This window comes from Fopius arisanus, unplaced genomic scaffold, assembly GCF_000806365.1.
Source record: "Fopius arisanus strain USDA-PBARC FA_bdor unplaced genomic scaffold, ASM80636v1 scaffold00007, whole genome shotgun sequence".
Classification (NCBI taxonomy): domain Eukaryota; kingdom Metazoa; phylum Arthropoda; class Insecta; order Hymenoptera; family Braconidae; genus Fopius; species Fopius arisanus.
Window position 1 is genome coordinate 1,525,536 of NW_011887746.1, and position 14,771 is coordinate 1,540,306.

The following is a 14,771-nucleotide window of genomic DNA, read 5'->3' on the forward strand; positions in this document are numbered from 1 at the left end:
TTTTTTTACATATGCAGATGGAAAATTATGCATTGTAAAGTTATTTTTGCCGTGTTTTACAAGTGAAGTTGTGAAATGAACGGAACTGCATTTAGTTTTTCCATTATAATCAATTTATCTCAAAAGTTACGCTGCGAGAAAAGTAAACTGGAAAATGTGAATCAAAAATGTTTAAATTTCTAAAAACTAATAATTTAAATGCAATATGCAGATTATTTTTCTGCGGATTTTCATAAATAATGTAGTTTGAAATTAAATTCGACAGTAATGCTCTTTAAGAATTGTTATTTGAATTCGTTCGAAGCCGTTTTCATACGAGACAATAAATTAACTGATTACATTTTCGAGAGAAAAAAGGCGTTCGATATTTTCTCCTAGAATCATTAACGTTTCAATTCATTCGAAGTTGAAAATAAAATGATTAAGCTGCTCCAATTCCGTATTTACAGTATTTACAAAAATAAAATTAAAAATTTCATGACACACTTGACAATGGAAATGAAGTCAACAATCTGTTTCAATAAATCATAAATTTATTGATCCCATGAAATCAAATGATAGACCGCAATAAAGATAGCATCCATAAATATTCATCAATAAAATCCCTCGAGACAGTATATCAATGTACTTTTATTGAGAACACCTGTTTGTGAATACTGTCATAATATTGAACTTGAACTTGACACCCATCGACACTGAAACGACTAAACATTAATTGAATCATACCCAAGCCCATTATAAAGTCAATATGAATTTTCATTGATATGTAAAATGTTAATATTTGTATCTAAAGAAATCATTGATCGGGTTTTGCTTTTGAATACACGACAGATAGATATTCGGTACATGGCATTAATTTGTCGAAAGCACTCGCGTCAGTGCGCGAGAGTGAATATCATTTGAATGCATTAAAGCGGCCCCTGCACGGTGTATGTTATACCGCAAGCCCACATTCACGTGCACCTAGTCCGCCCTGTTTAGTCTACATATGCACATTTAATACTGTAAATGTTTTCCTTCTTTGTATATGAATGCGTGATAAAGGTAGGGAAAACGCTGTGTCCAATGAATTGCCCAGTATTTTCTATTCGCACTCTCTCAACGGGGGAATTCCTGCTGTCGGGATTTCGAATCCTCGATTCTCTTCTCATTTTATAGCGCCGATATAGATCAAGTCCTCGTCTCAACATCGAACTTCTCTTAACGCTGTGATTAATCGCTCGATGGATAATTGCGGCTTGACACTCGAGCAAAATAACCAGAGACGAATGAAATATCAATGTATTTCAGAGCAGTAACTTTTTGAGTGCAACTCATTAGCCGGGGATTAGTAATGGTAATTCAAAGTGGAGATGAAACATTCATTGAATAGCATGTATTTTTGGTAATAGCTTCAGAAATTAAATTCATCCAACGTGGTATTAACAATTGTGAGTTCAACACAAATTTCAGAAAATATGAGAGCAACTATCATGAGACCGGCATTGAATCGAATTTACAGAGGAAATGGCTATGAAAACTCAAGTTTTAAATAGCCTTCAACCAAATTCATGAGTTTTTAGTGAGAGATGAACATTTCACAGCAGGATTGAATAATCACTGGAAAATGAATAGTTTGAAAGAACATAACATTTTCTTGAATTGAATTTTCAATTTATCCGCGAATTTTGAAATCTCTTAATAAGCATTTTATTCATTCTCATTTAACCAGGGAAACATTATAAAACAGTTGATTTTTTAACGACAAAATTCTTAACAACTTCACTGAATGTTGAATAAAAACATCAGACTTTGGTTTCCGAAAATAGCGTCGAAAACACCCCCTACCCAGTCACCCCTTCCCGCCAACCCCTAAACTGTACAACGATGTAATAAACAACTTAAATATTTTTTCGACTGAAAAAGAAGAGATTTTCTCCCATCGAAGTTGTTCTGAGCTCCAGCTGACGGAAAAAGCAGGAGTTTGGTAAAAGTTTGGCGGCTGCACGTGGAAATTTCGCGGCTCAGCTGGTTGGAGGGACATTGATTGGCGAGCGTTGGACGGATGAAGGAGGAGGAGAAGAGGGTAAAAGTGTAGGAGAAGTGAGACAGATGTAAATGGCGAGAGGGTGGGGTTATATGGCCGGTGGAGAAGGGGTGGGTGGGTGGTTGTGTTGGGCCGCACGGGCAGGCCGACTGCGGCTCTCGGTTTGCTTGGTTCGTTGCCTGGATGTTTTTAGGACTGTAGATAGGAACGCTGCCTCATGCATATTCAACGGCACTCTCAACTCCTCCGTCACGGAGGGAAAGAACACCCCCTGGTATTCACCCTCTCTTTCCCCTTCAAACAATCCCCCACGGCTCCTCCTGCCCTTCCGCCCGTTTCTTCCCCACACTTTGGACGCCAGCATTTGCGCGTTCGGCATCGAGCCCCATTCCTTGTGACAGAGAGAATAGGGGACCAAAGGAAGAAAGTGCCCCATCCCAATGAAGGCAAAGGAGATAAAAAGTTGAAAAAAAAATATAACTTCGTATATTGGGGTGCTCACGATTTCGTCTGTTCATATTTTCTCGGGGATTCGTGACTCGAGGACAACCCGGGATGACACTAAAAGACTTGGAATAAGTCTTCAGGGATGAACACTGAGAAATAAATTCTATCGTCGTATTGATCCGAGTGGTATAAAAAAATGAACGAGAGTGATAATAAAAATGTAGGTGAACCATTTCTCACACAATGTGAGAAAGGAGATTTATTGAAATTGAGAGGCTTCAGCTATCAATTGAGTTCACTTTGAGAGAATCAAAAGGATTGGTACTTGGTTTTGTTAAAGGATTTCCTTTGGCACTGATAAAACCACTCATTCATTCCAAATTAAATTTTATAACGAATGAATCGATTAATTATGATGAAACGGATGTTCGTTGATGGTTACATAGAAGTTATGAATAGCTACAAATCATTAATTGGGCTTTTATAGGAATTTTGTATCATTCTAAAAATACACGTACACTAAATATTGTGGCGTACCAATACACAAGCTATTCAATCGAGTTTCGGTACAACAAGCGATTACCTATATACACATTATCATTATTTTATTGCAATCGGGTCGAAGGTTGCAATCAACAAAATTGTAATTTATTATTGCAGGTAAAATTCGACATTTATTGAGAAAAAATTGATTCCCATGAATTCATTCACTTGCGAGATACATGTACGTTTTCATCTTTTTTATTGTTGTAACTGAGTAATCTGTAGACAATCTCGATTAAGTTTCGATAATAATCTTTTTTTTTAGAAACTGATTATATAGAATATGTCGTTGGATAGACTTGACTGATGCCTGGGTAGAAATTTTGTCAAGCGTCTGACAGGATCGTGGTAAGACTGCCTAGATTGGAATGTAATATGGAATTTGTTCATAGAGTACCTGCTGACATCCAGATGGGGGCTGAAACGCAATTGTGGGCTGAGATCTCTACCTGGCCAACATTATCAGGTCTTCCACCAGATAAGGGTCTAATCAGTTTCGAGTCAGGCTAATATCATCAGGTGGGTTCTACGATTTCCTCGCCTTAAGAACCAGACGTAGGACCAACCGTAGCGGGTGAGCCTGATAAGAACTGGCTAAGGTGTCGATCAGGTGACCACCTGACAAACCTGAACGGCGCACCTTATATTTATCGGTTATGTCCCTTATCTGACAACAGGGCCACCTTGGCAAATTTCCAGCCCGGTTATTATTCATTTCCATTCAACACCGACTTTTCTTAGAATGAATTCACAGAATTCTTTAATATCGATAATTATGATTATCATGACTAACACCTAGTCGATATCACCGGCAGAAGACTCCGCTGGAGTAATAAGTTTTTTATAAAAATAGATACTTCCTTCAAGTAAATGAATTTTTAGCAAAAAATTTTTTGACCTGAGAAAGGCATTAGTATAATTGATATATTATTGATTGATTGATTATATAGAGTTGCATTCCTTAAGTGGCGATATGCCCTTCTCCTGCCGCTTGCAAAGGGCAAGTTCCATAGTATTTCTTTGATGGACTTCCCACGATTTGTTAAGGTAACCTGACTTTGAGGGTCAGATAGTTCCTGGCAAGAAAAAACTGAAGAAACCGACAAGTTGGATTCCATAGCCGTATGGAGTATATGGCATGAAGTCCGGAATGAGTTAGAGTAGCCAAGAAGCGTGCGCGCTGGTCGTTTGTTATCGGAAGGAAGCGGCGCGACGTCCGAAACCGAGGTGACCTCTTGCATCCGCATTGGTATTACAGTGCAATTTCACTTGAGGCCAGTCTCCGTAGCTTTATGGGTTTGTAACACATAACTCAGTGGTCAATACAACAATCCCAATAAGAGTATATAAACTTCGCTCTCAGGAGAAATTGCGTGGCGTCGACGTAAGGACTGCCTTGACCTCACGTGCCACTCTCGATGTTCAGGTACCGATAAGATAGGGGGTGTGTACCGTGGAGAGGGCTACCTTAAGAAATGCCTTTCTGTTTTCGTCATTTCACGGTTGATCTCCAACTTTCATTGGCACGCGACCATTTTTCAAGTTTTTTTTTTCACTTGTTGTCCATTATATAATTGATGTTGTAGCGATCGAAGGAATACTGATTTTTCAATATGTTCAATTGGAATTGAAGAAAATTGAAATTGAACCGCAGCTCCCATGGTGTTGAAAAAATCCCAGCAACTTCAAAAAAAATTGGCAATAAAACCTCGCTTAAGAATAACTCCAATAATTTGAACTTCGTTCTGGAAAATGTATCTTAAAAAACATTGTCGGGAAAAAATTATTACAAATAGTTCAAGGAATGCGCTGTTTGAAATCGAGTTTATGTTTTCAGCGAACTGAATAATTGGGTTAAGACTCATGTGAGTTGTTTGGTTGATAAATGTGTATGTGTTTATTTACAATCAATATTCGTATGAAATACAGTCAACTGACGCAAATCTTTGATTTTGTTTTTAATGGTTGTTTCTTTTGGGGTAGTTTCTATCATGAGTCATTGTGTTAGAAGTTTTTTCAGTTTGATTTTTTTTTACGCTTGTTTTAGAGACCTGGAAAAATAAATAAAAGTGCTTATTAAAGATTTTGAATTTCTGCTTTCAATATTGATTGAGCAAATTAAATTGTGAAAAAGTTTTGATAAATTATAGCTATAAATTTGAAGAATGTGCTGCTTTCAACAGTTTCGGCTGTTTTCATAGTCATGACTAATTTCACTTTTTAATTCATTTTTCCTGAACTTATGTCCTTTTTATGAAAATAGAAACACCGAAATGAAGTTCGCCCGAGTCGAAATATCTCGATACGCGTAGGGTCAATTCCTCATTGGTCAACTCGAACCGTCAAATTTAAAATTGGCGCACGGAATGCGCAGTAGGTCTCGTTTATCTTGAAATTGGAGGGTTTGCACTATCTTGGTGGATCGATATCAGTATCATGTCTGCACGTTCATGTTTCATGAATCAATGATTCTAATTTGATAGGTATTTCACTTCGCAGTTTTTGTATTCTTCCGCTTTTGGCTAAAGTCCTGACATTCATTTTTGCACTAGCGTTGTTTAAATAGATAGATTATCTGACCAGGATTAATTCTCTAAAATTGAATCCCTATTTTGAACATCGGAAAAAAGTTCTATGACCCCTTGGAAGATCTGGGATATATGAAAATTTTTAAATTGTAATAATTATTCTCTTTTCTTCGATATGTTACCACTGCTTTGTGTTTCGTTGCAGACTTGGTTTATTATATTTAATAGTTCAACCTTCGAAAAAACTCAACAATTTCGTAGCCTATTACTCTAAAAATTTTTTAATGAACCAATCGTAAAAACGAAATGTAGTAATAACTTTTATTTATTTTTGGATATTTAAACAATCTTATTTAATAAGTTGTATACGATATAATATAATACACGCTCTGAAATCGCGCGACAACAATATACAAAAATACGTTGGAGGGTAGTCAAAGTAGTGTCCAGTTGGCAGATCAGGGCCCGGGTGCCTAATTGCCCTCCGACTCTGTCCACTCACCCTGTGGGGCCCTTCTATTGGGCCCGATGTCACTAGGGGGTGCTAAGCCCCCGTCTCTGACTCAACGGAAAGCTTTTCCGCTTTATATAATTACAAACAATTTTTCATTGAAAACCCTATCTTTATTATGATAGAACTTAACTCACGAAATATACAGTAACTTCAAAAAATGTTTCATGAATGTGCTTTCGGTCGGGAAAAGGCTATTTTACTATTTGGCATCGTTGTCAGCGACATTTATTGTCTCCTGTATCTGGAAACTCGGGAAAATCATTTGCTTTTCCGTCCCCCACAAGTAATTCATGATTTTATGACCATCGGTCTGACCCCTAGAATTTAGGCACGTCCTAAACTTTGTGATACCCTTTTTAGTACACAAGTCGTCATTATATTTCTCTGTAAATATCAATGTTTTTACGACTGTTATATTCGGCGGCATGATTTAACTTCGGCTACTTTGTTCTCTGACAAGTCACATCTTCACTGTCGCTTTCTATAATTTTCTACTCTGTTCGGCGTTCATATTACATATTTTAATTATTCAACAAATTTAAATTCCAGGTGTACAAAAATTCCAAAGACACAGCATTTAAGTTAAATACTTAGATATTATATCTTCATTGCTGTGGAAATGGTTTTGTGAACAACAACTGCAAAGAAAATAGTTTTTCTTGAAAAAATCATGTCTTTGAACCAAATATAGATGATGTTGCTGAAATTTATCTTCCCACAACTTGTAAATCTACAGAGCACCACATTCATCATTCCAGTAAATACTTGATTGACGAATTTACTTCAAGTTCAATGCGCCATGAACTGTTCGAATAAAAGATTCTGCGTTTAAACTAGGAAAACAGATTTAGAACTCTCTAGAAAGCAAACGTCGCAAATATTAAATAGTGTATCTTCAAAAATCGATTCTTATCGTCAAACCATGGCAGAATACTCCTGAGAAAGCTGAAAGAAAATAAATTGAAAACACGAAGTTGAAATTCGAAAGGAAGTGTTCAGTTACGAGAGCGATAAATTCCGAAACGTTGAGAAGTACTCTATGACTTTGAGGAAGTTGGTTCTATGGTGTTGCAAAGGGGATTTATATTCCCGCTCGTCGTCTCCTTTGATATCCACTTCTCCTGAGTTATTCACACCCTCCAACTTTATTCTCTTTGGTGAGGATTTGTTCCTCTTCTAACCCAAATAATTTTTCAATTAATCACTTCTGATGTTCGGTGACTTTACGCGCCTATCATTTGTGCACTTTATGTTTATCGATACAAAAAGGGTTGAGAATGATTCTTGAGTATGCAATCGCAAGTCGTTTTGTTATTCTTAACAAACGAGTACGTGGAAAAGGTTTGAAAAAATCTATTTGTCAATAATAAATGAATGGTTCTATCGTTGTGGATATTAGTGAAAATTTCTCTTCACAGTTTAGTGAATATAGGAATCTGCATGAGTGCTGAGTGCGTTATCACAATACTTTGATGAAATGAGTGGACAGGCAAAGAAGGGAGAGTGGAGTGGGAGGAGTGGGAGGAGTGGGAGGAGAGGATGAAGAGGGTGGACATGGTCCTTGGTTTTGAGCGTCATTGGAGTTCTGGACGATGAAAACGTCGAGAGCTTCTCTCTGGGCCAATTATGTAAATGACATGCGAATTCCGGAGGGGTCGGAAGCGTCGCGGCGTCGAGCAAGAGGCGGAGCAGTGGCGTTGAAGAGAAGATGCCAAGCATCTGGCATTAGTCTTAACTCAGGTACATGAACATCTAAATAACAACACCAGACGTTTTAATCATTGTAATTTTTCTGAATCATTCATGAATTGAAATGATGCTTCAATAATTACCGGTTTCATGATGAATCAATTTGCCTGCAATTAGGCATTTATGGGTGGACTTCTTGTTGGTATGGTTTAGAACACACCAACGGTGCTCATTAACCCGACATTTATCGATGGTAGTATCATTTCAGAGTGTGCAAACCGCAGAGGGCGGTACACCGTCAAGGCACGTCACGAATGCTAATGTGTTGGGTTCACTCGGAGAACGTCAAAAATATTTTATACTAATCATTTACATAGACCGGGAATTTTTGTCTCGGGACAGTGACCTTTCATGGTTTTTTCGGATCGAGTTTATATGCTTAACTCGTCTCATAATAAATTGAAAAAACATTCTTGGGCTAAATCAACTTATAAGTATACGGCTCTGTTGTAAATTTAATCGAAATAAATAAATGTATACGGATGTTAGCATTTAAAATTTGTGATTTTCTAGATCGTTAATAAATTTACTTACGACAAGTGATTACTTTTCAAAGTGTGTAGGTGGCCAAATCAATTTCTCATTTTGATTGTGATGAATAATGGTGAATATGATTTACTCTTGAAAATTGTCATTTTGGGTTCAGGTTGCATTCAATTTTCAGAAAATTTGGCCATTGAAAAATCAAATATTCTATAGTTTTTCTGTGCACGCGATTGACCACTTCATGATGTTCTTTTTTTCTCATTTAATTATTTAAAATTATTTTAATTAATGCGGGAAATGTTGAGAATTCGTGTCATTTTATTGCTGAATATTGATGTTCCAGTGAAAATTCAATTAAGGTGTGAAATTATTATCACAACCCACAGAAAATTTATAAATTTCGATGAATGAATTCCTGCATAAAACTGGAGTTTTCATAATTATTTGTCGCTAAAATGCGATTATTGCCATATTTTTCATTAACTATATGAGTAATGGGTTGATCGATTCCTCTGTGATGTGGATTGATAACAGTAGGAATAGATCATCAAAAATCCCGAAAAAAAGATCGAACAAAATCAGGATAATACTGTTCGTCATTTTGTTTTCTCTTTCAATTTTACAATCAACAATTCCTTCCATATTTTTTGTTTATATTCCTTTATTTCCCTCAGTAATTCTCGGAACGTAATTTGACCAGTACATTCGTTATATTTCAATTGAAAATCATTTACGTAGTACACAAATACATGAGAAATTACCCATGCTAAAGCAAATCATCAAACTTATAAGTACCAAAATCATATCGATTAAGTAATTGTTAATTATAAGACAACTTTTGAATTCAGGTCCTTTGCGAAGTGCGAATAAATGTCTGACTTAAACTGTTCGGTTTGAGCTGATCCATTGTATTGATTATGTTTTATGATGAAATGGTTCAAATTCCATACTTACACAAATCAATCTTAATAAAATCAAAGAACTAGATAGTGATTGATTCATTGAACAATCATATGACCACAACTAAAATGGAAAGTAATGAAAAACCAACAGTAGAAGTGTCAGATTAATTTTCTGACTCAATCAATCAGTTGTAGCCACGATAACTAAAAATCTAACTCTGCCCTCAAAGACACAAGAAACACTAAAAACTTCACAACATTGCAATGATCAAAATAAAATGTATGGATGGAGAGATTAACAATTTAATCCTGGAAAGGCTATATCCGTACCACGAAGATTTTCCTCTATCCAGTCATCCATTTCCTTTTCGATTTTTGGTGATATAACATCTTTGTAACCACCAATTTGACCTTTTCCTACGAACATGTTCCTTAGTTGTTCTGCATCAGGTCTGGTGTCCTCACCAAAGACATGTTGACGGAAGGAATCGATGTCCAAATAACGAACAGTATCTTCAATTTGTTGTTCTGAGCATGGTTTTCCCAGAAAGTTAGCTATCTTCCTAATCGCGCCTGGTAAGTCCTGTTGTAAACGTATATTAATAAGCATCGAAGGTATGACCAAATTTACTACTAATGTTTCATGGAAGAACATAAAATCTTGCCTGTCGAATATCTTCGTAGAATAAGAATAACACATTCGGATTGTGTCGTTGTGCCCAACCTTCTTTAATATGCTTCCACGTTGGTTCGTACAAAACTAAAAAAAAATTGTAGTAAAATCTTTGACATTTAGTATTTAGTTTATTTAGTTTAGTTTAGTTTAGTTTAGTATTTAGTTTAGTTTAGAGTTTAGCTTATTTTCATCTTAGCCTTGGACTTGAGGAAATATTAAAATACGAGAAAAATCTTGCCCGCAATTTAAAATTTGCAGGAGAAAAAATGGAAATATCTGTACGATGACGGCGAAAAAATAATTGCTCGTATCTCAGAAAGAGGATGAAAGTGATTGAGCGGGATGCAAAGTGGACAGATAATATCTATAGTTATTCAAAAATACGGAGTGAGGCTGTCTCCATTTTCAAAACCCCGTGATATAGTGGAAGGGAGTAATCCAATTAAGATGGCCCTCCTCAAATATATCCACTACTTTGAAATTTCAAACACTTATTAAAATTATATATTTCCACAAATCACATGACGGACATTACTAACTTTGTTCATTGCGCACGCAACGCCAAAATGTTGCAAAATCTACATCGCATGGTATACGTGCCATAGAGGGGAGTAATTTCCACCAAGACACGAGTCTGTCTTTGGGATTTCGGGCGACGTATATCGTCTAGAATAATGAATACAGCTCAAATCATTATGACGGATTCAAGTTCATGTTGTGGAATGGTGATGACTAGTAATATGAAATGAGAAATTTCCAGTTGTTTGTTGGTGATTTTATCTTAATGCTAAATCTAATCTAATATCTAAATGCTGATAAGGTCAAAAAGCCGTTTGATAATCTACATACACAGATTAAATGGAATCCAACTATAAAGAGGTGAGATAAAATAGTATAATAACTAATGTATTGATCACGTGGAGTAACTGTGATAGAAATTCGCGGAAAATTCTAGAGAAAAATGAATTCTCGTTCTTTTAATTGTGAAAATGCTAGTGGTATGATAGGATTTCTTGTGAATAATATGCGTAATGGTACATAACAGCAAAGACTCAAAAATCTTACCTTTGCTCCAGATTCAAGAATGCTGTTGATCACACTAAATGTCAAGTGAGACTTGAATAATCTAGGTGATGGTAAATCTGCGTAAACCTCTGCGGAAGATTTTGAGGCATCAACTTTTCTCACCTCACATTCCCCTGGATTATCTTTCCCTGGCAAGAGTACGTAAGAATTCGTCCAGAGATGAGGACAGAGGCTCGTACTAGCATTATTGAATTATCAAATTACAGAAGAGAACATTTTTCGAAAAAATTGTAATGCTACACAACGAAGGTGGGGGACGGCCAATTACGGGAAGGACTCCAGTATTGATATTAATATTTCCAATTCTATTTGCCAACAAGTAAATTTTTCATGTATTGATGTCAAATTGGCACGTTCAGGATTTTAGAAGAAGCAACCACAGATGTTATTTTGAAATGATTCGAATATTATGAAACGTGAAGATGTTTTGAAAAAATGTGCAAATTTTTCCCTATATTTTTGTACAAAAGAGTAAGTATCGTTGCAATGAATCTAAGTACCTTTTAACATACTGACTCAAATACAATTTATCCAAAATACGTTTGCTGTCCATGTAATACGTAATACTTACTTTATGGATACAACTTTTACGAAGAAAGGAAATTTTCGCGCAGTTTCAAAATTGAAATTATTCATTAGCAGATAGACAATCTCCTGAGTAACTGTGGTTCCTAAAAAAAATGTTTATCAACTACAAATTAGTGAACACTTGGTTATAAATTAGAATTTCGATTTCACCTGATCTAGGTAACGTCATTATCCAAACATCGTCCGGTTTTGCTTGGAAATTTCGATAGAGTTCACCCTCTTTTTTCCATAAAGGTTCCATTACATAGCCATTCTCCTTCACACAGGCAAGCATCACCTCTCTAAGTTTCTCAAGGTTCGACAATTCCGGATTGACACTCATTATTAATTATTCTGGAGCAATCCGTGCACTACTAACTACGGCTACAGTCTGCAATCGTAGTAAGCGACTATCCCAATCTAATCGCTCCGATGATAACAGAGATAACCGCGATATATAGTTACGATTTATCACTATCTAATTTTTTACTGGTACTGGTGTTAATTTTAGTTTGAGATACTAGACTTAATTAATATGGCCTAGTTAAATTTCCATTGATTTGTTATAGTCGATCTTCGAACGGTCAGCACTTCTCGGTACAGCCAGTGTTTATGATTGTGAGGAGAGGAATGTTCTATTAAATATAAATGTAAGTCCACAATTGGAGTAACAGTAACATGGGTAGTTGAAGAACCCATTGTAACAAAAATGATAGATGCAAAAACGATTTCACTTTGATATCTTTTAGGAAGATAATATCAGACACAGCATTATTAAGATTATCAATTACAAACAACATTTGTATCATGAACTTCTATTGTTGGAAATATGTCTAAATGCATGTATGAATGTAACAGACGTCAAAAAACGACTGAATTCAGAAGACTGCCGTATGAAAAACTCTCACGTGAACTGAGAATGTAAAAGGGAAGAGAATTCAAATTTATTCCAATTCAGAATCTTCGATTTCCTCAATTAAAATCTCAAAACTGTTTTTTCCATCCAAGTCGAATCGAGTTCAGCTAATAGAAATCAATCGGCAATTTAGCATCTCTCCACTTCCGAAAGTTCGTTTCCCCTTAAAATCTTCTCTTTTCATCTCCGCATAATTTTGAATATTATCTCTCTTGGCAATTTGTCACAAGAATCTTCTTGTTTTATCAAGAGAGAAACGCGAAACGACAATCAATATTTGAGGTCAGGAAATAAGAGAGGCCGGAGAAGGCCATGAGTCGAAGGGTGTCACAGTCACGAAGCGTTGAAGTTGAGAAAAATAAAGAGGTGGAGGAGAGGGGTGAAACTCAGAACCAGGACACAGACGACGACTACGTTAGCGACGAAGAGGAAACTTGGAGGACGTGATGGGGGAGAAGGTGGGGTGGATGGCGCCTCATATTTTGCTCATTAGCGTCAGCACAGTCGTCAGCGTCGGGACGCCTTCAGCTCGCGGAGGGTGAAGAAGAGGCACCATCCATCATCTTGTCCTCTGTTTCATCCAGACCCCTCGCACCTCTTCTGAAACTCCTCTTTTCTTTCATCCCGCAGTACCGCCTCCATCTTTACTCATTCCCTTTTCTTTCCGATCTTCGGAGCGTTTTCGCTCATCTCCGAGCTCGTAGACGCCATTTCAACACAGACGCATCGTCTGTCACTTTATCTCATGTTTTGTGGGGATGATGATACATATTTGTTAATAGGTTCAAAACATTTCGCGACCATTTTCAATTGAAATAATCGCATTCACCAATGGACCTGAATTAACTTATTACCCTACATAATGTTTAGCTCAAGCTAATTTTCAAAGCCACTCACACAAGTTAGCACAGAATATCTTGATGTATCGCTAGTTATTTAATTTATGCCTTTAACCTAGACATACTACTATAAATGTCAAGTTTTTCTGTTGTTTGTCGTATAGACACTATAGACAATTAAAGTGTGAATAGAAAGTTTGCGTGAGCAGGCATATTTATTATGATTGTATTTAGGGTTTTGGGGAATTCCCTCGATGCATTTTGGGACCAAGAGAGAATGTTAGTGAAAAACTTACTGTTTAAATAAAGTGAGAAAATAAGTATGCTCGAAATAAAAGAATTGAATGAATACAGTTGGAAAGATGTACAACAATCTTCACATGTATTATTTTTGGTCTATTAGTTGAGATTTATTCAAATATATATATTCAAAATCTTGTTTCATAAATATCCGGTTTGTTATGATTTTGATCCCACAGCGGTATTAGTGAGAGGAAGTCGCTTTTATATTCTATGTATAGGTCAGGTCTGGGGGCTTTTGCAAGACACTGACCTAGAACGGATGAGATATCATGAATATTGAACAAACCTGTGGGATTATTGCACTGCTACTACATTCATGCTTAATTATACGAGGTTGAGTATATGCACAAAGTGGACATTAAGTGCAATGCTTGACTACTCAAAGCAAATATGTCACTCTCCTGAACAGTCAAAAAGTATTTTGTTCAATTTGCTGTAGCTCATCGTTTAGTGTTGTTCACTTCAGATATCTTGAATGAATCCTACATACACATATTAAGGAAAACAGCGTCGGTTGAATGCGTGCATTCATGTTTGAAATTTGCAACGATTTGATCTCATTAGCACCAAACCTGACATTTGAATCAATCTTTTCCCGAAATTACCAATTCACGGCACTAAACCTTCATTTGTTTTTCAAAAATTCTATTCGCAATCGATTATACGCTTGAATCAATTGAATCAAGTAGATACAGGTTTAAATCGGACGAGGGTAACGACAGAATACGAAAGTTATATTCAAGTGTGCGCATACTATTATGAAGACGAGACGCTATTGTCTCGAGTAATTTCGGATGTGAATCAAAGAAAAAAAGTTTGAAGAATGATTAATCGCGTAAATACTTTGATGTTTTTTTTTCAGAGCAAGTTGCGTGTAAAATGTGTTCTTAGTGACAGATCCTGAAGTAATTTACAGGTGGGGTCGCAGAAGGCTGTGACGCCTTGCCACCAGCGCACGGTAAACATACACGCAGGACTTTAATGCATGACCCTAAGTCTTTGCCATGTGGTTAGCCATCGTGTTAAGAACTTTATTAGGCAAATAATACCACACATCTTCATTTTCAGTCTCCATTTTTCTCGCTTTCTCTTTTTCTTTTCTCCTTCTTCATTGGTACCTACTTATGTCCCAGTGGAAATACCGTAAGCTTATTCTCGTGTTCCTTTTTCACTCAATGTATACGTATTA

At 36.4% G+C, this 14,771-nt stretch overlaps 1 protein-coding gene across 1 annotated transcript; it reads right to left on the reverse strand.

Moving 5' to 3' along the window:
- Positions 1-8,938: 8,938 nt before the first annotated feature.
- Positions 8,939-11,912, reverse strand: LOC105273868 (sulfotransferase 4A1). The gene is made up of 6 exons (XM_011316559.1): positions 11,696-11,912; positions 11,529-11,628; positions 10,937-11,135; positions 10,411-10,537; positions 9,861-9,955; positions 8,939-9,778 (listed from the first exon to the last, which is right to left on the reverse strand). The coding sequence occupies exons 1-6, from the start codon at positions 11,865-11,867 to the stop codon at positions 9,491-9,493; spliced, it is 981 nt and encodes a 326-aa protein (XP_011314861.1). The 5' UTR covers positions 11,868-11,912; the 3' UTR covers positions 8,939-9,490.
- Positions 11,913-14,771: the final 2,859 nt, after the last annotated feature.